General features: G+C 50.0%; 1 protein-coding gene across 1 annotated transcript in view; it reads left to right on the forward strand.

Moving 5' to 3' along the window:
- Positions 1-3,270: 3,270 nt before the first annotated feature.
- The window catches only part of LOC115833529 (rho guanine nucleotide exchange factor 18-like), a 40,767-nt gene continuing 21,014 nt past the window's right edge, over positions 3,271-23,023 (forward strand). Inside the window, exons 1-3 of the mRNA XM_030807685.1 lie at positions 3,271-3,355; positions 11,603-11,727; positions 21,689-21,948. Of these exons, the coding sequence (XP_030663545.1) occupies positions 3,271-3,355; positions 11,603-11,727; positions 21,689-21,948 (470 nt within the window). The remainder of the gene's footprint in view (positions 3,356-11,602; positions 11,728-21,688; positions 21,949-23,023) is intronic.

The raw sequence follows: 23,023 nt of genomic DNA on the forward strand, positions 1-23,023 counted from the left end.
AAGAGCTACATTCAGCTTCTCAGGCTTTTTCTGGTCTGCCTCCCATTCACTCAAGAACTGTGTTCAAATCAACAACTTGTTTGTGAGAGAAAAGCATTGCATTGTGTCCTCACTTTCCTAGGTTTCCTTTTTTTTTGAGATGGAGTCTCACTCTGTCACCCAGGCTGGAGTGCAGTGGTGCAATCTCGGCTCACTGCAAGCTCCGCCTCCCAGGTTCACGCCATTCTCCTGCCTCAGCCTCCTGAGTAGCTGGGACTACAGGCACCCGCCACCATGCCTGGCTAATTTTTTGTATTTTTAGTAGAAACGGGGTTTCACAGTGTTAGCCAAGATGGTCTCGATCTCCTGATCTCGTGATCCGCCTGCCTCGGCCTCCCAAAGTGCTGGGATTACAGGCATCAGCCACCGCGCACAGCCTTTTTTTTTTTTTTTTCTTTTTTTTTGAGACGGAGTCTCGCTCTGTCATCCAAGCTGGAGTGCAGTGGCATGATCTTGGCTCATCACAACCTCTGCCTCCTGGGTTCAAGCGATTCTCCTGCCTCAGCCTCCTGAGTAGCTGGGATTACAGGCACCCACCACCATGCCTGGCTAATTTTGTATTTTTAGTAGAGATGGGGTTTCACCATGTTGGCCATGCTGGTCTTGAATTCCTGACCTCCAGTGATTTGTCCGCCTCGGCCTCCCAAAGTGCTGGGATTACAGGTGTGAGCCACCGCGCCCAGCCGCGCCTGGCTAACTTTTGTAGTTTTAATAGACACGGGGTTTCACCATCTTGGCCACGCTGGTCTTGAACTCCTGACCTCGTGATCCACCCGCCTTGGCCTCCCAAAGTGCTGGGATTACAGGTGTGAGCCACTGCACCCAGCCCCTAGGTTTCCTTTCTTTCCAGGGCCGTGATTCTTCCAACTCTGACTGCCAATGCCTTCCAAGCAAGGGTGGTTTTTTACTCTTCCAATTTTGTCCAGCTTTTCTATTTGTTCTTGGTGGGAGGATAAATCTGCAATAAGCTAGCCTGCCATCATTAGAAATAGATACTCCAGCTGGGTGCAGTGGCTCACGCCTGTAATCTCAGCACTTTGGGAGGCCGAGGCGGTTGGATCACATGAGGTCAGGAGTTCGAGACCAGCCTGGCCAATATGGTGAAGCCCCATCTCTACTAAGAATATAAACAATTAGCCAGGTATGGTGGCAGGCACCTGTAATCCCAGGTACTCGAGAGGCTGAGGCAGGAAAATCACTTGAACCCAGGAGGCAGAGGTTGCAGTGAGCCGAGATCGTGCCACCGCACTTCAGCCTGGGTGACAGAAAAAAAAAAAAAAGAAAAGAAAAAGAAAAAAAGATATCCCTGTTGTATTTTTTAAAGTGAGACTTAGCCAGGTGTGGTGGCTCACACCTGTAATCCCAGCACTTTTGGAGGCCAAGGCAGGAGGATCACCTGAGGTTAGGAGTTCAAGACCAGTCTGGCCAACATGGTGAAAGCCTGCCTCTACGAAAAACACAAAAATTAGCCGGGCGTGGTGGTGCATGCCTGTGATCCCAGCTACTCAGGAGGCTAAGGCAGGAGAATCACTTGAATCTAGCAGGTGGAGGTTGGAGGTTGCAGTGAGCTGAGTTCAGCCACTGCACCCCAGTCTGGGTGACAGAGCAAGACTCTGTCTAAAAAAAAAGAAAAAAAAAAAGAAAGAAATAGATATCCCTGTTGTATTTTTAAAGTGAGATTTGGCTGGGTGCCATGGCTCACGCCTGTATCCCAAAACTTTGGAAGGCTGAGTCAGGAAGGTCACTTGAAGCTCAGAGTTTGAGACCAGCCTGGGCAACGTAGAAGACCCCATCCCTACAAAAAAGAAAAAAGTAAAAAAATAGCCAAGTGTGATAGCATGCACGTATATTCCCAGCTACTCAGGAGTCTGAGGCAAGAGGATTGCTTGAGCCAAAGGGTTCAAGGCTGCAGTGAGCTATAGATCACACTACTCCAGCCTGGGTAACAGAGTGAGATCCTGTCTCAAAAATAGAAGTTAAAAAATAACAAGCCGGGCGTGGTGGCTCATGCCTGTTATCCCAGCACTTTGGGAGGCTGATTTGGGGCTGGGGGTGATTTGGGACTGGGAAGTAATGTAAAGAATTCGGGGACTGAAGAAGGGAGTCACACAGCAAGTACGTGCTGGAGGAGCTGGGATTTGAAGCCAGGATTTGAAGCAGGGATTTTTCAGACACAAGGAGTGAAGATGCTGATAAAGGAGCTTCTACCACGAGGGGGCAGCACCTGCACGGATGAGCACTCCTTGACACACACACACCATACCCCACACTTGGGTACAGAGAGAAAGGTGATGTGGCTCAATGCCTGCAATCCCAGCACTTTGGGAGCCCACGGCAGGAGGATCGCTTGTGCCCAGGAGTTTTGAGACCAGCCTGGGCAACATAGTGAGACCCCAGCTCTACAAAAAATACAAAACTTAGCCAGTGTGGTGGCACACACCTGTAGTCCTAGCTACTCAGGAGGCTGAGGCCGGAGGATCCCTTGAGACTAGGAGTTGGAGGCTGCAGTGAGCTGTGACCACGCCATTGCACTCCAGCCTGGGTGACAGAACAAGACCCCATCTCAAGACAAATAAACAAACAAAAGACAGAAACAGATGAAGACACAAATATGTAGAAACACAGAAACCCAGGCAGACACCAAACCACCTCACAGATACTAGAAACAGATCTCCCCAAGACACAGATACCAACGGGCATTCTCACACACACACACATACACATAGAGACAATCACAGAGACACTTTTTAAACTATCTAGATAATCAAATACACCCCCACATTGACAAGTTAATATTCAGAACTAACCCTGAAACACAGAATCACAAACCCAAAAACACGTGCTCTCTACACAACATGTAAATGCATCATCAAACCCACCAAGACGATGGCACGCACACACACACAAACACTCAGACATCCATGCACACCCAGGCTCCCCGTGGGACCCAGTTTGTACTTGTATTTCCCTAAGATTGTCTTGTTCAGCCAGGGTAAGAGGCCTGTAAGACTGGGTTTAAGGGACAGAGGGTGCTAAAGGGCTTGGCTTCCCCTCAAACCAGGGGTTCCTGGGCCCCTGAGCTGGAAACCCCAGCCCCCCTGCTGAAGCCCCAGGCTTCTATCAGCTGATGCATCTGGCAGACCTTGGAGGCAGTCTCCACCCCTCTTACTGGCAGCCCCATCCTGGCAGGGATCCCCAGCCCAGCTCACACTCGAGCTCTCACACGCACGCATGGCCCCCATGGCTGACTCGGTGCTCAACCACTCCTGGCCGGCCTTCTCCAAGCTGTGGCTGAAGCGGTGGGCCTTCAAGAGAGGTAAGCAGCTGGCAGTGACCAGCGGGAGCCATCCACCCAGGCGGGGATCCCAGGACAGCCTGCTCGCCATCCCCCTTCGAGCTTTTTCTTGGCTGCGGTACAGACTGTGCTGGCATCGGCCCTGGATTCCATGACCCCTGATTCTCCAGGGCCCCCTGGAATTATCACAGACTTGTGGGGTCCCTCTTGTTTCAGAGGAAGTGTCTCCCAAGACTTGGCCAGGAATTTGTCTTAGGCGGGAAATTTGCAGAAAGAAAGTCCGCCCTCTTAACTCAGCCGCTGAACTCCTTAGGGGCAGCCCAGCGATTTCCTCGGGGTCCCAGATGCTGCTGGTTTCTGGCCCAGCCGCAGGACAGGAGGCTCAGGGCAGAAACAAAAACGGGGGGAATAGAGGCTCTGGGGTACACACCTCCCTCCAACACACATACACACACACATCAGCTGATGCCCTCTCTCTCAACCCCCAGGGTCCCCAGGCCTCAGGTGACCTCTTTGGGGACTGATAACAGCCTTTATTATATCATCAAAGGCCTGAGTGAATTGTTGTTGCAAAGAGAGACACTTCTTTTTTTTTTTTTTTTTTTTTTTTTGAGACCACGTCTCACTCGGTCGCCGAGGCTGGAGTGCAGTGGCACGATCTCAGCTCACTACTGCAAACTCTGCCTCCCGGGTTCAGTTGATTCTCCTGCCTCAGCCTTTCAGGTAGCTGGAATTACAGGTGCCCGCCACCACACCCAGCTAATTTTTGTATTTTTAGTAGAGACGGGGTTTCACCATATTGAGCAAGCTGGTCTCGAACTCCTGACCGCAGGTGATCCACCTGCCTCGGCCTCCCAAAGTGCTAGGATTATAGGCGTGAGCCAGCGCACCCAGCCATCAAAGAGACACTTCTTAATGCTCAAGAGTGTAGCCCTTGAAGATAACCAGGTGATGTCCCAGTACGCAGGGCATGAGAGGACACTGCCAGACAATATAATAAGAGCTGGTCATGCACTCATTGCCTCATGGGTTTTCTTGTCCCCCGTTCCCCACTGCCCATATGAGCCCCTCTTGGTCAGACCAGCCACATGGCTCAGCCTGCATGACTTGTTAGTCATGGCCACCATTACCTGCATGAGCCATGTACTTGTTCAAGGTAGCAGTGAGTTTTCATGAAAAAGGGGGCCAATGTGAAGATTCATTAGCTCATTCATTCCACTGACCCTCCTTGAAGGCTCATTGCATACCAGGCACTGCGCCGGGGTCAGGGAGCAGGTGGGAGTGTCAGGGGACCCAGGGGCTGGGGTTAGAGGGAGAGAGGATGGCCTGGGAACTGAGATGCAATAGAAGAGTAATCATCAGGATAGAAGTTGTTGGTGGCTGTTAAGCTGTCATGAAGTTGGGCTCAGAGAGGTTGAGTGACTTGCTCAAGGTCACACAGCAATATATGCTGGAGGAACCGGGATTTGAAGCTGATTCTGTCTGACACCACTTTGATGTGTTCTGACCAATGAACAAAGCTGCCAATGTGGGCAGCTGGAGTGCCTGGGGAGGGTTTTTAGATCCAACGGTGGATGGCGATCCTGAAGAATCAGTGTATCTGCCATGGATCACCAAAGTGTCCGCCTGTGACTCAGGTCCCTAAGAAGTTCTGCCCCTCTTGTGGCTGCTCAGCTCATCCTGTCTCCCTGCCCAGGCAGTTGAGGCTGGGATTTATATGCTAGCAGGTGGGGGAGTGAGCTGTGGGAACTGACAGTGACTCTTAAACCCTTTTATGGCTGATGCTGCAGGGGCTGATAGTGGAGGAGGCTGCTTGGGACTGAATCCAGGCTCATGGACAGCTCCCTGGAGAGGAGCATGGGGGTGGGGAGCAGGGTGCATCCCCAGCAGAGCCCCTTTTCCTGAGGCCTCATGTCTCCTCTGGCTTAGCTCCCCTGGGAGAGTGACTTCCTAACAGCGTGTCTCCTGTCACTAGCCTTGGAAAGCAGGGAAGAATGGCCTTTTTGTCACACTCTTTTTTTTTTTTTTTTTTTTTTTTTGAGACGGAGTCTGGCTCTGTCGCCCAGGCTGGAGTGCAGTGGCGCGATCTCAGCTCACTGCAAGCTCCGCCTCCCGGGTTCATGCCATTCTCCTGCCTCAGCCTCTCCGAGGAGCTGGGACTACAGGCGCCCGCCACTACGCCCGGCTAATTTTTTTGTATTTTTAGTAGAGACGGGGTTTCACCGTGGTCTCGATCTCCTGACCTCGTGATCCGCCCGCCTCGGCCTCCCAAAGTGCTGGGATTACAAGCGTGAGCCACCGCGCCCGGCCTGTCACACTCTTAAGCTCTGTAATTGGCTATCTGGACACCTAATAGGAATTTCCTGGGGAAAAGTGGGATTGGACTTGGGGAGGCAAGTAAGGCCTGGGAGAGGAGAGCTGAGACTTTCAGCGAAGGGTCCCAGTGCCCCTTCCCCATCAACTGCCCCCGTTACCCATTCTGCTCATGTTTTTTCATTCATTCCTCAATCTATTGGTGCATGTCTGGTGAGTGCAGTCTGTACCTTGCTCATCTTGGTTTCCTTCCTGTGTGGCTTTTCTGCCACAATTCTGTCCCTCTTCCTTCTACATCTCCTTCCTCACCCCCTCAGAATGCCATCTCCTGAGTGTAATGCATCACTGTCTCTGGACACTGCCATATAACCTATCCATCCAACTATCTACCCATTCATCCCTGCAACCATGCAGCCATCCAACTATCTATCCAGCCAACCAGCCAATCAGCCAACTCTTCAACCATCCATCCATCCATCCATCCATCCATCCATCCATCCACCCATCCACCCATTCATCCACTCTTCCATCCATCCATCCATCCATCCATCCATCCGTCCATCCATCCATTCATCCATCCATTCATCCATTCATCCATCCATTCTTCCATCCATCCAACCATCCATCCATTCAAACATCCATTCATCCATCCATCCATTCATCCATCCATCCAACCATCCATCCATTCAAACATCCATTCATCCATCTACCTATCCATCCACCCATCCACTCATACATCCAATTATCTACTCATTCATCCATCCACCTATCCATCCATCTACCTATCCAACCATTCACCCATCCGTCTATCCACTCATTCAGCCATCCATCCATCCTTCCACACATCCACCCATCCATTCAACCATCCACTCACCCATCCATCCATCCAACCGTCTATCCATTTATCTACCCATTTATCCATTCACCAGCAAATGGATGGGCACTGACTCTGTGCCCAATCCAACACAGCACAGGAGAGCCTGGTGAGCTCTTTTTTTGAATTCAGAAATACCTGAATTTGACTCCCAGCTCTACCTCATACCAGATTGGTATGGCCTTGGTAAAGTCAGTGCACCTCTCTAAGCCCCAGTTTCCCTTTCTATAAAATGAGGACTCAGAGAGTTGTTGTGAGTATAGAAGAATGAAAAGTACATGATGGGCTTAGCACTAAGCCAGACATATAGAAATTGATTGATACAAGATTTTACCCCTTGGAGCTTGGGGATGTAAAAGTGGATCAGATATAGTCCCTGCCTTCACAGACCTCATGCTCTAGAGCATGGATCAGCAAACCTTTTCTATAAAGAGCTAGGCAGAGCAATCCAAAGTCCTGTGGCTAAAATTGTCTGCAGAGGATCTGAGACAGAGCCCTCAGTTGCCAGGCAGGAAGAGTGGTAGGAACAGCACAGAGATACCAGGAGAATGGTGAGTTAGGGGTGCATGTGTTTGACTGGGAGGTAAGAGGACAGGCTGAGGAGGGCTCTGAATGTCATTCTAAGGGGACTGGAGTCTATGGGGGTGGGGATCAGTAGAAGGTGAGTGACCATCAGAGGGTCATATCAAAAGGACACACCAACTCCAGGATAGAAGACGGGCTACAGGGGAGAGACTGGTAGCTGAGGGTCAGTGACAAATGTGATTGGCAATCGTTTGGGGCAATTGTGATTGGTAATTGACAGAACTCAGTCTATAACACTGGGATTAGGGCTTAGTTCATAATAAATATTGGAATTAGGACACAGCCTATGACACTAGGATTGGGGCTCAGTCTATGATGCCAGATCAAGATTCAGTCTATGACACCAGGATTGGGGCTTAGTCTATGATACCAGGATAAGAGCTAAGACTATGACACCAAGATTAGGGCTTAGCCTATGACCCTAGGATCAGGGGTCAATATATGACATCAGGATAAAGGCTTAGTCTATGACACTAGGATGGGGGTTCAGTCTATGATACAAGAATGAATGCTCAACCAATGACAGCCAGATGAGGTTCAGTCTGTGATATCAGGATTAAGTCTCGGTATATGACACCAGGATCATGGCTCAGTCTGTGGCACAAAGATTTGAAGTTCAATCTGTAAAACTAGGATCAGAGTTGAGCCAGTCATTGAGAACTAGGATCAGAGTTGAGTTCATCATCAGGTCAAGCTCAACCTGTTCCTAGGTCAGAAGCTTCCCTATAAAAACAAAACTCAGCCAGGCACAGTGGTTCATGCCTGAAATCCCAGCACTTTGGGAGGCCAAGGTGGGAGGATCGTATGAGACCAGGAGTTCGAGACTAGCCTAGCCAACATGGTGGAACCCCATCTCAACTAAAAATGCAAAAATTAGCTGGACGTGGTGGTACACATCAGTGGTCCCAGCTACTCAGAAGTCTGAGGCAGGAGAATCGCTTGAACCCAGGAGGTGGAGATTGCAGTAAGCCAAGATTGAACCACTCCAGCCTGGGTGACAGAGTGAGACTCTCTTAAAATAAAACAACAACAACAACAACAAAAACATGCACAAACACACAACCCTGGAATTTCTTTTCTTTTTTTACTCTTTTCCTTTTTTTTTTTTTTTTTTTTTTTTTTGAGACAGAGTCCCACTCTGTCGCCCAGGCTGGAGTGCGGTGGCACAATCTCAGTTCACTGCATCCTCCCCTTCCCTGGCTCAAGAGATTCTCATGTGTTAGCCTCCCTGGTAGCTGGAATTATAAGCACACGCCACCATGCCCAGCTAATATTTGTATTTTCAGTAGAGACTGGGTTTCACCATGTTGGTCAGGCTGGTCTCGAACTCCTCACCTCAAGTGATCCGCCTGCCTCAGCCTCCCAAAGTGCTGGGATTACAAGTGTGAGCCACTGGGCCCGGCCAACCCTGGCCTTTCACCTTTGATCTTTGGATCCCAGACTTTCAGGGTTCACAGATACAGGGCATGAGTTCCTGCCGGCTACAGGAGGCCTCAGGCCTCCACAAGGACCCTGTCCAGTGAAGCAAGCCAACCCTGCAGCCTCTCCTCCAGCCCCGAGGGGACTTGGCTGAGGAATGGGCTTGCCTTTCCCCTCCCAAGCTCCCACCAACCTCCAGGACCCTCCCCTACATCTGGATTTCCTCCTCCTTCACAGCCTGCTTGTTTCATTTCTGTGAGTCATAGATGCTGCTTCGGCTTCTGGGTGGGGAAGAGGACAGATGCAAAGCTTAACAACAGCAGCTGAACAGAGTCCCTCCAACCAGCCTGGGAGGGCAACCTGGAAAGCAGTGATGGTGGAAACCCTGGCATTGCCCATTACTGTCCAGCCATTCATCTGTGAATACAGGTGGCATCAGAGGGTAAATTTACCTTGAAGCAATGGAACTGAAGCTTCAGGCCCCATGTGCACCTGCCCCATCCAAAGCTCTGCAAGAGGCTCCAACAAAAAATTTTTTAGGAACAGCTTTATTGAGCTACCATATACTTCACCCATTTAAAGCATACAATTCAATGGTTTTAGGCCAGGTGCAATGGCTCATGCCTGTAACCCCAGCACTTTGGGAGGCCAAGGCGGGGGGATTGCCTGAGCTCAGGAGTTCCGGACCGTGGCCAACATAGCAAGACCTCCATGTCTACTAAAAATACAAAAATTAGCCAGGTGTGGTTGTGCACACATGTAATCCCAGCTACTCGACAGGCTGAGGCAGGAGAATCGCTCGAATCCGGGAGGCGGAGGTTGCAGTGAGCCAAGATGGCGCCACTGCAGTCCAGCCTGGGCGACAGAGCGAGGCTCTGTCTCAAAAAAAGAGATTGCCTAACAGCGGTTCCTCAAAAAGTTAAGCATAGATTAGCATGTACTCCAGCAATTCCCTTCCTAGGTAACGACCCAAGACAATAGAAAACACACATCTGTGCAAAAACTTGTACACAATTGTTCATGGCAGCATGATTCGAAATAGCCAAATGGTGAAAATGACCCAAACATCCATCAACAGATCAATGGATACACCTAATGTGGTATCTCCATACAACTGAATATTATTCAGCCCTAAAACAAATAAAGCACTGGCCGGGTGCTGTGGCTCACACCTGTAATCCCTACACTTTGGGAGGCCAAGGCGGGCAGATCACCTGAGGTCAGGAGTTCAGCCTGGCCGACATGGTGAAACCCCAGCTCTGCTAACAAAAATACAATAATTAGTGGGGTGTGGTGGTGGGCACCTGTAATCTCAGCTACTTGGGAGGCTGAGGCAGGAGAATTGCTTGAGCCCGGGAGGCAGAGGTTGCAGTGAGCCAAGATCACACCATTGCACTCCAGCCTGGGTGACAGAACAACACTCCATCTCAAAAAAAAAAAAAAAAAAAAAGAAAAAGAAAGAAATGAAGCACTGTCCTGTGGCACATTATAGACAAACCTCAAAAGTATGTAAAGTCAAAGCAACAAGTCACAAGAGAACACGTGGTCTATCATTCCGTTTATATGAAATGTTCAGGGGGCAAGGGATATGGATTAGAATTTGTCATTGCTTTGGGGCTGAGCATCTTGGGGCTGGCTTATCCATTTCCATCTGCATGTGGGTCCTGGGACATGTGGCTCCTCGGGGGCCCAACTCCCTGCTCTCTGCTTCTCACTCCCCACCAAAAGAAGAGGCAGCCTCAATTCCACCATTAGAGACTCTCCTACAAATGTGGGCATTGTGGGCATTAGGGCTGGGCGCAGTGGCTCACACCTGTAATCCTAGCACTTTAAGAGTCTGAGTTAGGAGGATCTCTTTTTTTTTTTTTTTTTTTTTTTGAGACAGAGTCTGGCTCTGTCACCCAGGCTGGAGTGCAGTGGCGCAATCTCGGCTCACTGCAAGCTCCGCCTCCCAGGTTCACGCCATTCTCCTGCCTCAGCCTCTCCGAGTAGCTGGGACTACAGGCGCCCGCCACCATGCCCGGCTAATTTTTTTGTATTTTTAGTAGAGACAGGGTTTCACCGTGGTCTCGATCTCCTGACCTCGTGATCCGCCGGCCTCGGCCTCCCAAAGTGCTGGGATTACAAGCGTGAGCCACCGCGCCCGGCCGGGAGGATCTCTTGAGCTCAGGAGTTTGAGACCAACCTGGGCAACATAGTGAGACCTCACCTATAACGGAAAAAAGAGGAAAAAATAAGCTTATTTTTAAAAGTCGTTTTTAATTTTTTAAAAAAAGAAGAAAGCTAGGTGCCTTGGCTCACACCTATAATCCCAACACTTTGGGAGGCTGAGGCAGGCAGATCACCTGAGGTCAGGAGTTCAAGATCAGCCTGGCCAACATGGTGAAACCCCGACTCTACTAATAATACATTAGCCAGGTGCAGTGGTGTGCACCTGTAATCCCAGCTACTCGGGAGACTGAGGCAGGAGAATGGCTTGAACTCAGGAGGCGGAGGTTGTGGTGAGCCAAGATCGTGCCACTGCACTCCAGCTTGGGGGCAACAGAGCAAGACTCTGTCAAAGAAGAAGAAGAGGAAGAAGAAGAAGAGGAAAAAGAAGGAGGAGGAGGAGGGGGAACAAAAAGAAGGAAGGAGGAGGAGGAGGAGGAGAGGGAAAAACAATGTGGGCATTGGGTACTTGCATTTGGTCTATGGGACCATTAGCATCATTGATCAACTGAGGGCTTTTTCCTAGAGCAGGCACAACAAATTGGTTTCATACATAAGCCAACTTGGATCACCTGGTGATGGCTGCTGGAACTGGTGTGTTGGGAAGAATCCTGAAGGGGCAAATGGCTAAGCAGGAAATTGCCTCGTGATTGACTAGCAATGTCTGCCATAGGCTTGGGATAGGGAAGAGGTGACATGTATGTTGGCTTCAAGATCATTGAGGCCATCCTCCCCAGCCCCTCACCAACTCATTTTATAAATGAGAAAACTGAGGTCCAGGGTGACCAGCCACAGATGTAGAATCCAGGTCCTGGCTTCCTCAGCACTCCCAGCTTATCCGTGACACCTTGTCCCTCTTTTTTCCACAGGCTCTGAGCCCAAGTCATGTGTCCAACCTTTTGACTCTGGAGCTGTGGCTTCGGCCACCAAGAGCAGCAGTAGATCCTGGAAACCTGAGAACCCAGACTTCTTCTCTGCCATGGGGGATGATCAGGCAAGTGTCTGACTACTGAAATGGGCAAGAGCTGATGACAACAGTGGCAGCAAGTACACTTTGTTTAGCACCTGCATTTTACCAGGCACTTTGTGTACATTATCTCAGGGAATCCTCATCCAAACTTGCAAAGTCATTATTATCCTGTTTTACCTATGAGGAAACCGGAATCTGTTCTGAAATAAGAACAGGGAGGAAAAGAGCAATGCAGGGATGAATGGATGGATGGATAAATGAATGGGTGGATGTCTGGATAGATGGATGGATAGATGGAAGGAAAGAGGAAATCAAGGAAAGATGAGTAGAAGGATGGATGGATGGATGGATACATGGATGAATAGAAGGGTGGTTGGGTGGATGAATGGATGATGGATGACTAGAAGGAAGGGAGGAAAGATGGGTAGAAGTGTGGGTGAATGGATAAATGGATGATGGGTGAATAAAAAGAAGAAAGCTGGATGGATAGAAGGATGGACCGATGGAAGGAAGGAAGATGGATGAAGGAAGGAAAGAAGGAAGTATGGATGGATGGGTAGAAGGATGGGTGGATTAAAGGAAGGAAGGAGAGATGGTTGATGAATGAAAGAGTAGAAAGGTGGGTGAATGGAAAGAAGGAAGAAAGATGAGAAGTGTGGGTGGATGGATACATGAATGATTGATGAATAAAACTAAAGAAGAAAGGACGGAAAATGGATGGATGAAAGGAAAGAGGATGGATAAATGAAAGAATGAAGGAAGGATGGATGGATAATGGATGGGTGAGTGGATGGATGAGAAGAAGGGTGAGTGGAAGGAAGGAAGGAAGGAAGGAAGGAAGATGGGTGAAAGGAAGATGGCTGGATTGATGAAAGGAAGGAGGATGGATAAATGAAAGAATGAAGGAAGGATGGATGGATAATGGGTGGGTGAATGGATGGATGAGAAAAAGGGTGAAAGGAAGGAAGGAAGGAAGAAAGGAAGAAAGGAAGGAAGGAAGATGGATGGGTTGATGGAAGGAAGGAGGATGGATAAATAAAAGAATGAAGGAAGGATGGATAAATAATGGGTAGGTGAATGGATGGATGAGTAAAAGGGTGAGAGGAAGGAAGGAAAGAAGGAAGGAAGTAAGGAAGATGGATGGATGGGTTGATGGAAGGAAGGAGGATGGATAAATGAAAGAATGAAGGAAGGATGGATGGATAATGGATGGGTGAGTGGATGGATGAGAAGAAGGGTGAGTGGAAGGAAGGAAGGAAGGAAGGAAGGAAGGAAGGAAGGAAGGGAGGGAGGAAGGCGGCAGGAAGGCTGACTAAAACCAAATACAGCCTAGAAAGGTAAACTGACTTGCCTAAGTTCCCGTCATGGCAGAGTTGGGATTCAAGCCCATTCTGACTCTGCGGCCTGCATCCGTACCCTCTGCTCTCATCACACTTTCTCTAGGCACTTATGTCAGGGGCCTGTGGGGGAGGCCAGCCCCCGGGCTCCAGTCTCAAAAGAAAGACCCTGAAAGCTTGAGGTCCCTGGGTGGAGTTGGGGCACGGTTAACATCAAGCCCTAATGGTGTATGGCTGGGACTGAGGTCGTGGCAAAGGTCCTGGTGACAGCTTCCAGGCTGCTTCAGGGAAGGTCTCCTGGTGTGGAAGATGTGGCATCTAGGAGGTGCATCCTTGAGAGGGCAGGGGCCAGGGAGAGGCCTTGTGAACACAGTTCAGCTCCTGCTTCACCAGGGACCAAGACACTCAGGTGGTGTGTGTTGGGTCTCCAGGAAGCAGACTCAGTTGGAGTTGGGCTGAAATGGTCAAGCCTTTATACCCCCTTGTCAATCAACCATTGCCAATGGGCTGCCCAGGAAGGGGGCTGAGAGCTGACAGTTCCTTCTCCCATGGCCTCTGGGGATCTCAGTGGCTTTCCACAACATCTGCTCCAATGAGGAAGGAGGGTCTGTTATGGTTAAGCCATAAAGGGCATTCCATGTACCCATGCTTGTCATTTTATGGAAGAGGACACTGAGGGGCTGGGCACGTTGGCTCATGCCTGTAATCACAGCACTTTGGAGGCCGAGGCGGGCAGATCACTTGAGGTCAGGAGTTTGAGACCAGCCTGAGCAACATGCCCAGCCTGGGCCAGCCTGAACAACGGAGTGAAACCCTGTCTCTACTAAAAATACAAAAATTAGCCCGGTATGGAGGTGTGCACCTGTAGTCCCAGCTACTCAGGAGACTGAGGCAAGAGAATCGCTTGAACCCAGGAGGTGGGGATTGCAGTGAGCCAAGATCACACCATTGCAGTCCACCCTGGGTGATGGAATGAGGAAAAAAAAAAGACACTGAGATGCAAGCAGTGAAGGAATTAGTCCAGATGTCATGGAAGGTCCCGGGTAAAGGATCACAGAACCAGGACTGGAGTTTAGCCCTGCACCTTCCCTGGGATCTGGACCTCTTTGAAAGAGAACCATGGGATGCAGGCAGTTGGGTGGGTAACATGGCTCAGGGGAAGCAGGCAGGTCTGTGAGCGGGCAGCAAGGCTGTGTCCCCACCCCCTAGCAAATCTACCCCCTCTTCCTGAGTCTGTATTCTCATCATCCACTTGGTCATCAGAGCTGGAGACCAGGGCATTTTCCTTGCCCCTCCCTCTCCCATCAGGCACCAAGTCCTGTGAATGTTGAACCCCAAGGACCCTCCATTTTTGTGCATTGCACCCTCCTTCCCTTTCCCTGGTGGTGGTCCCCATCATGGCTCCCCCAGGTAATCTGCATGAGTGTCCTGGCTGGGCCACCTGCCTGCATCTTGGCCCCATCGAAGCCCATCTCTGCTCTGCAAGCTGAATACATTTTTTTTTTTTTTTTTTGAGGGAGGGTCTCACTCCATCACCCAGGCTGGAGTGCAGTGGCACAATCTCGGCTCACTGCAACTTCCGCCTCCCGCGTTCAAGAGATTCTTGTGCCTCAGCCTCCTGAGTAGCTGAGATTACAGGCACCCACCACCGCGTCCAGCTAATTTCTGTATTTTTAGAAGAGATGGGGTTTTGCCACGTTGGCCAGGCTGTTCTCAAACTCCTGGACTCATGTGATCCACCTGCCTCAGGCCTCCCGAAGTGCTGGGATTACAGGCGTGAGCCACCGCGCCTGGCCAGCAAGCTGAATAATCTTTCTGAAGGCCAATCACTGCCCTCCCTACCACCACTATTGGAAACTTCCAGATTAAATCCATGCTTTGGCCAACCAGACTCGTGTTCCCCAACTGTCCACACCTCTAGCCACAGGAACATTTGCCAGTTGCTTAAAGGCGCCATGAGCTCTCCAGCCTGCAGACTTCTGGATGTCCTGTTCTTTCACTGCCTGAAATGTGCTTACCTGCAGTATCTGCCTAGCCAGCTCCTACTTAGTCCTCAGGCCTTCACTTGCTGCCATTTCCTCCAGGAAGCCCTCCCTGATACTCTTTGGACAGTGTAATCTGTTCCCCCTCAGATCTTCCCCAGCCTGCTGGCTGGAACCTTCTAACATTCTTGATTATAACGGTTTGGCTTAATCATCTATCTTCTCCAATTAGCTCCATGAGGACAGGAGAGACCGTATGATTCCATTTGGGACTGTCAGAGGCTTGCTCAGAGGAAGGGTCCTGACTCCTGAAATTTATTTATTTTATGTAATTTAATTATTTATTTGTAGAGACGGGGTCTTCTCTGTCACCCAGGTTGGAGTGCAGTGGTGTGATCATAGCTCACTGCAATCTCTGCCTCCTGAACTCAAGCAACCCTCCCACCTCAGTTTCCAAAGTAGCTGAGACTACAGGTGCACGCCACCACATCTGGCTAGTTTTTTTTGTTTTGTTTTGTTTTGTTTTTGTTTTTATTTTTTTAAAGATGGGATCGCGCTATGTTGCCCGGGCTGGTCTCAAACCCCTAGTCTCAACTGATCCTCCTACTTTAACCTCCCAAAGCACTGGGATTACAGGTGTGAGCCACGGCCCTGGCCCCCTGACTCCTGAAATTTAAAAACGGCAATATATTATTCCATCGGCCGAGGGCTTGCATTGCCCAAGCATCTCATTTCACCTGCACAACACAATCCTACAAGTAGGTGGCAGTATGCCCACCTTAGAGATGGAAAAAACTGAGGCTCAGAGAGCTTTAGGTACTTGATCGAGGTCATGCTAAGCTAACAACAGCTACCACAGCAGGATGCAAACCTTGATTGAGGTCTTTCTACTCAATGACCATTTGAAAACCATCTGCCCTGCAAGGCACAGTGGCTCATGTCTGTAATTCCAGCACTTTGGGAGGCCGAGGTGGGAGGGTCACTTTGGCCCAGGATTTCAAGACCAGCCTGGGCAACATAACAAGACACTGTCTCTACAAAAAATAAAAAAATACTAGCTGGGGCCGGGCGTGGTGACATGCCTGTAATCCCAGCACTTTAGGAGGCTGAGGCAGACAGATCACCTAAGGTCAGGAGTTCGAGACCAGCCTGGCCAACATGGTGAAACCCATCTCTACTAAAAATACAAAAATTAGCCGGGCATGGTGGTGGACACCTGTAATCCCAGCTACTCGGGAGACTGAGGCAGGAGAATCACTTGAACCCAGGAGGCGGAGGTTGCAGTGAGCCAAGATCGCACCATTGCACTCCAGCCTAGGTAACAAGAGCGAAACTCCATCTCAAAAAAAGAAATATATATATATAAGCTGGGCATGGTAGTGCACACCTGGAAAGAAGGAAGGAAGGAAAGAAAAAAAAGAAAGAGGCCGGGTGTGGTGGCTCACGCTTGTAATCCCAGCACTTTGGGAGGCCGAGGCGGGCGGATCACGAGGTCAGGAGATCGAGACCACGGTGAAACCCCGTCTCTACTAAAAATACAAAAAAATTAGCTGGGCATAGTGGCGGGCGCCTGTAGTCCCAGCTACTCGGAGAGGCTGAGGCAGGAGAATGGCGTGAACCCGGAAGGCGGAGCTTGCAGTGAGCCGAGATTGCGCCACTGCACTCCAGCCTGGGCAACAGAGGGAGACTCGTCTAAAAAAAAAGAAAGAAAGAAAAGAAAGAAAAGAAAGAAGAAAGAAAGAAAGAAAGAAAGAAAGAAAGAAAGAAAGAAAGAAAGAAAGAAAAAGAGAGAAAGAAAAAGAGAGAAAGAAAAAGAAAGAAAGAAAAGAGAAAAAAGAAGGAAGGAAGGAGAAAGAAAGACTATCTGCTCTATGATTTACTTGCCATTTTATTTGAAATCAAGTCACTTTTTTACATGACAAAATGGGACCAGGGACACATTATGCTTGAAGTTGCTTTGGTGTGTTATCTTTTTCCAATAGACAACAAGATCAATAACTATTTACATTTTTAAAATAGGCATTTATCCATGTACTATGAAAAACTGCGTGGTGAGCCTTTCTGAAGAGTGGGGAACCCTCGGCTGTTTCGCCTCTGGGTTTGATGGGGGATCCCATCCCCCAAGGCTCCCCCAGCTCTAGGGAACAGGAGCCTGGATTTATAGCATCCTCTCTGGGGTGTCAGGGCCAGCGGGCAGCGTACGATGCTTACTCAGATACCTGGAAAGACCCCCACTGGGCTGGCTCTCATCTTTTCTTGCCCAAGATATGTCAGAACAAAGGTGCAAGCTCCAAAATAAAAGATGAGACACCCCCTCTCTCCCTCCCTCAATGTACCTACCAGTGGGAGCTGGAACAGCCTGTACTGCCTGGCTCCCCACTCCCCAGCTCCACCCCCATCTCTGGCCTGGCTCCCACCTCTGCCTCCTCTGAGGGAGGCCAGATGCAGGAGAAAGAGGGAGGCTTAGCCAGGCCGAGAGTCCGTCCTGACATGTTTATATTTACAGGAGGATGAAAACCAGAGACACAAAAAACCTTCAGGGGCAGCGACAGAAAAGACAGTAGGAGGTTGTCCAGGCACTGGGGGTAGGAATGGAGCCATTTGGGGGGTAAGTGGGAATTTGAAAGGACGCTGCCGCCCAAGTCACATGAGGGCCAGCCAGAGCTAGAGCTGTGGCTCTTTAGAAAGAGACTGAAAAAGAGAGACGCTGGTGATCAAAAGGCAGAGGGAGGAAGAGGAGGCAGTGGAGGAGTCAGCAGGGAGGAGGGAGGGAAACGAGGACGTTGGCCACAAAGGAGAGGAGATTCAAGAAGAAGGCAGGCTGTGGAAACAGTAGAGTGAGTCCTTAGGAAGTTAAACCTAAAATTGGCCAGGCGCAGTGGCTCACGCCTGTAATCCCAGCACTTTGGGAGGCCGAAGCGGGTGGATCATCTGAGGTCGGGAGTTCAAGACCAGCCTGGGCAACATGGAGAAACCCCATGTCTCTACTAAAAATACGAAATAAGCCAGGCGTGGTGGCACATGCCTGTAATCCCAGCTACTTGGGAGGCTGAGGCAGGAGAATCGCTTGAACCCGGGAGGAGGAGGTTGCGGTGAGCTGAGATCACACCATTGCACTCCAGCCTGGGCAACAAGAGTGAAACTCCGTCTCAGGAAAAAAAAGAAAAGAAAAGAAAAGAAAAGGCGCCTGGTGGCAGGCACCTGTAATTCCAGCTACTCAGGAGGCTGAGGCAGGAGAATTGTTTGAACCTGGGAGGCAGAGGTTGCAGTGAGCTGAGATCATGCCATTGCACTCCAGCCTGGGCGACAGAATGAGACTCCATCTCAAGAAAATTAATAAAAAAGAAAGAAAGAAAGAAAGTTAAACCTAAAATTGCCATGCAACTGTGCCACTGCACTCCAGCCTAGGAGACAGAGTGAGATGCTGTCTCAAAAAATAAAATAAATTAGTTTGGGCACAGTGGCTCACGCTTGTAACCCCAGCACTTTGGGAGGCTGAGCGGGGCAGGATCATCTGAAATCAGGAATTTGAGACCAGCCTGGGCAACATGATGAAACCCTGTCTCTACTGAAAATAGAAAAATCAGCTGGGCATGGTGGCATACACCTGTAATTCCTACTACTCGGGAGGGTGAGGCACGAGAATCGCTTGAACCCAGGAGGCGGAGGTTGCAGTGAGCCGAGATGGTGCCACTGCACTCCAGCCAGGGCGACAGGGCAAGACTCTGTCTCAAAAAATAAAAAATAGGGGCCGGGCGCAGTGGCTCATGCCTGTAATCCCAGCACTTTGGGAGGCCGAGGCGGGTGGATCACGAGGTCAGGAGATCAAGACCATCCTGGCTAACACAGGGAAACCCCCTCTCTACTAAAAATACAAAAAAATTAGCCGGGCATGGTGATGGGCGACTGTAGTCCCAGCTACTCGGGAGGCTGAGGCAGGAGAATGGTGTGAACCCAGGAGGTGGAGCTTGCAGTGAGCCGAGATTGCACCACTGCACTCCAGCCTGGGCGACAGAGCGAGACTCCGTCTCAAAAAATAATAAATAAATAAATAAATAAATAAATAAATAAAATAGGCCGGGCGCAGCGGCTCACGCTTGTAATCCCAGCACTTTGGGAGGCCAAGGCAGGCGGATCACCTGAGGTCAGGAGTTCGAGACTGGCCTGACCAATGTGGAGAAACCCTGTCTCTATTAAAATTACAAAATTAGCAGGGCATGGTGGCGCATGCCTGTAATCCCAGCTACTCGGTAGGCTGAGACAGAAGAATTGCTTGAACCTGGGAGGCGGAGGTTGCAGTGAGCCGAGATCACGCCATTGCACTCCAGCCTGGGCAACAAGAGTGAAACTCCGTCGCAAAAATAAATAAATAAAAATAAAATAAATATAAAAATAAAATTACCATATGATCCAGCAATTCCACTTCTGGGTATCTTTCCAGAAGAACTGAGAGCAAGGACTCACAGATATTTGCATACTGATGTTGATAGCAGCGTTATTCACAAGAGCCAACAGATGGAAAGAGCCCAGGTGTCCGTTGATGGATGGATGAATAAATGCGATGTGATCCATCCACACAGTGGAATACAATTCAACCTTAAAAAGGAAGGAAATTCTGACACATGCTGCAACGTGGAGGAACCATGAGGATGTTATGCTCGGTGAAATAAACCAGACACAAAAGGATAAATACTGTCTGATTCCACTCGTAGGAGGTCTCTGGACTCGTCAGGTTCATAGATTTACCACCCCCCGCTTTTATTTTTTTTTCTTTGGAGACAGGGTCTTGCCTTGTCACCCAGGCTGGAGCGCGGTAGCACGATCACAGCTCACTTCAGCTTTGACCTCCCGGGTTCAAGTGATCCTCCCACCTCAGCCTCCCAAGTAGCTGGGACTACAGGAGCCTCCCACCATGCCCAGCTCACTTTTAAATTTTTTTGTAGAGATAGGGTCTCGTTATGCTGTCCAGGCTGGTCTTAAACTACTGGGCTCAAGCGATCCTCCCAGATTGCTGGGATTCCGAGGCACGAGCCACCACGCCAGGCCTGGTCAGATTCATGGAGACAGAAAGCAGAAAGGTGGGTGCCAAAGGCTGGGGAGGGGAATGAGGGGGGAGTGTTTCATGGGAACAGAATTTTAGTTTGGGAAGATGAGAAAGTTCTAGAGATAGATGGAGGTGATGGTTGCACAGCAATGGGAATGTGCTTAATGATACTGAACTGGACACTTAAAAATGGTTAAGATGTGGGCCCGGGTACAGCGGCTCACGTCTGTAATCCCAACACTTTGGGAGGCTGAGGCAGGCGGATCACTTGAAGCTAGGAGTTCAAGACCATCCTGGCCAACGTCGTGAAACCCCGTCTCTAATAAAAAATATATAAAAATTCGCCAGGAGCAGTGGCACATGTCTGTAGTCCCAGCACTTTGGGAGGCCGAGGCAGTCGAATTGCCTGCGGTCAGGAGTTCGAGACCAGCCCAGCCAACATGGTGAAACGCCATCTCCAGTAAAAATACAAAAATTAGCCGGGCATAATGGCGGGTGCCTGTAATCCCAGCTACTCAGGAGGCTGAGGCAGAAGAATCACTTGAACCTGAGAGGTGGAGGTTGCAGTGAGCTGAGATCGTGCCACTGCACACCAGCCTGGGCAGCAGAGCAAGACTCCATCTCAAAAAAAAAAAAAAAAAAAAGGTTAAGATGATAAATATTATGTGATGTGTATCTCACTGCAGTAAAAAGAAGGGAGGGGCCAAATCTATAAAGACATCAACATGGGTGAGTTTAGGGAAAAGGGCAAACCCTGCGTAGCTCCTCCTTCCTCATCCCAAGACAGGTGTGGACACTGGCCCCTTGCCTCCTGCCGGCAAAGATCTGCAGCTGACAAATTGAGAGCATCCACCAAGTGCTGCCTGAGATCACATGGATGCCTGGAGCCACATCTCAGCATTGGCCTCGCATGGAGCCATGGGGGAAGCCCACTCGCCCACCTACCCACCTACTCACCAAACCCTGTGTGCAGACAGTCCTAACAAATGCCTGGAAAAGGACAATTCCTGTCCTGCAGATCCTGACAGCCCAGAGGAAGGGCACCTTCCCAACCTTGAGGAGTCAGGAAGGCAACCTGGAGGGCATGCCCAAGCTGGGTTTTGACGGATGCATAGGAGTTCACCAGACAGACTCAGGATGGGCCGGGTGGGAGAGGAGGTTTTGCAAGAAGAAAAGGCAGGTGCCCTGGCTGGACAGAATGACAAATAGAATGACTGAGAGGAGAAGAGAGAAGTGAAGGACAAAAGAAGGGAAGGAAAAAGAAGTAGGAACAGGAGCAGGAACTCTACCAAAAAAAAAAAAAAAAGATAATCAGATGGAAACTCAGTGATGTGAAGTGCTTTGCCAAGGCTACAAGTAGGGGAATCTGTCATGGAAGACCAGACTTCTGGCCCTTTTGTGGGGGTGAGGTCTTGAAGGTCCAGGTTAGACAGGGGACTGGGGGACTACTCCCTCCCATTCCATCCCACCCACTGTGAGAAGGGCACTGAGCCCAGGATGGACAGGTGGGGGACAGGCAGGGTCTGGATGTTGGGAGCAGGGACCTTGTGGTCAAGAGACCCCAGGCTCTGCTGCCCCTTGGTCAATGTCTTCTTCCTCCTCCTCACCCTCCCAACCTACAGGAGGATGATTTTCCCAGGCAGCTCAGCGAGAGTATGGAGGACCTCAGCCTGGATTTGGGGGCCCTTCAGGGCAGCGAGTATCTGCAGGACCTGAGCCTTGGGGCCCCTTCCCACAGCCAGCCTGGGGAGACCCCAGACAGTCACCCCCCCGGTGAAGAACCAGGAAGGGATTCTCTTTTCTCCAGCTTGGTGGGGTCCCAAGACCTGTCAAGGCGGCGCAGCTGGGAAAGGTCGCGGAGCTGCTCAGAGAGCTGGCGGAGGTCAGTTCCCCACTGCTGCCTGCTTCCCACAGTGCACCCCTGGGACAGGGCAGAGGTCCAGAAGGCCAGAGCCAGGTCCTAAGACGAGCCGCCCCTTGCACCTGTCGTGGTCCCCAACGTTTTCGGTACCAGGGACCGGTTTCATGGAAGACAATTTTTCCATAGACCCAGGGGGACAGGGGATACTTTCTGGACAATTCAAGCACATTCCATTTATCTTGCACTTTATTTATATTATTATTACATTGTAATACATAATGAAATAATTATACAATTCATCATCATGTAGAATCAGTGGGAGCCCCAAGCTTGTTTTCCTGCACTAGACAGTCCATTCTGGGGGTGATGGGAGACAGTGACAGATCATCAGGCACTAGATTCTCTTGTTTGTTTGTTTGTTTGTTTTTTGTTTTTGGTTTTTTTGAGATGGAGTCTCATTCCATTGCCCAGGCTGGAGTGCAGTGGCGTGATCTCGGCTCACTGCAATCTCTGCCTCCTGGTTCAAGCGATTCTCCTGCCTCAGCCTCCCGAGTAGCTGGGATTACTGGCACGCATCACCACACCCGCTAATTTTTGTATTTTTAGTAGAGACGGGGTTTCACCATGTTGGTCAGGCTGGTCTCGAACTCCTGACTTCATGATCCGCCTGCCTCAGCCTCCCAAAGTGCTGGGATTACAGGCGCGAGCCACCGCACCCAGCCTAGATTCTCATAAGGAGTGTGCAACCTGGATCCCTCACATGTGCAGTTCACAACACAGTTCCCACTCCTATGACCCTATGAGAATTTTTTTTTTTTTTTTTTTTTTTGAGACAGAATCTCACTCTGTTGCCCAGGCTACAGGCTCACACCACCACACCCGGCTAATTTTTTGTATTTTTAGTAGAGACAGAGTTTTACCATGTTGGCCAGACTAATCTCAAACTCCTGACCTCAGGGGATCCTCCCACCTTGGCCTCCCAGGTGCTGACATGACAGGCATGAGTCACCATGCCGGGCCCCTGCTCCTTTGATAATCTAATGCTGCCACTCATATGACAGGAGGCGGAGCTCAGGCAGCCATGTGAGCGATGGGG

This window comes from Nomascus leucogenys, unplaced genomic scaffold (assembly GCF_006542625.1).
Source record: "Nomascus leucogenys isolate Asia unplaced genomic scaffold, Asia_NLE_v1 Super-Scaffold_241, whole genome shotgun sequence".
Classification (NCBI taxonomy): Eukaryota; Metazoa; Chordata; class Mammalia; order Primates; family Hylobatidae; genus Nomascus; species Nomascus leucogenys.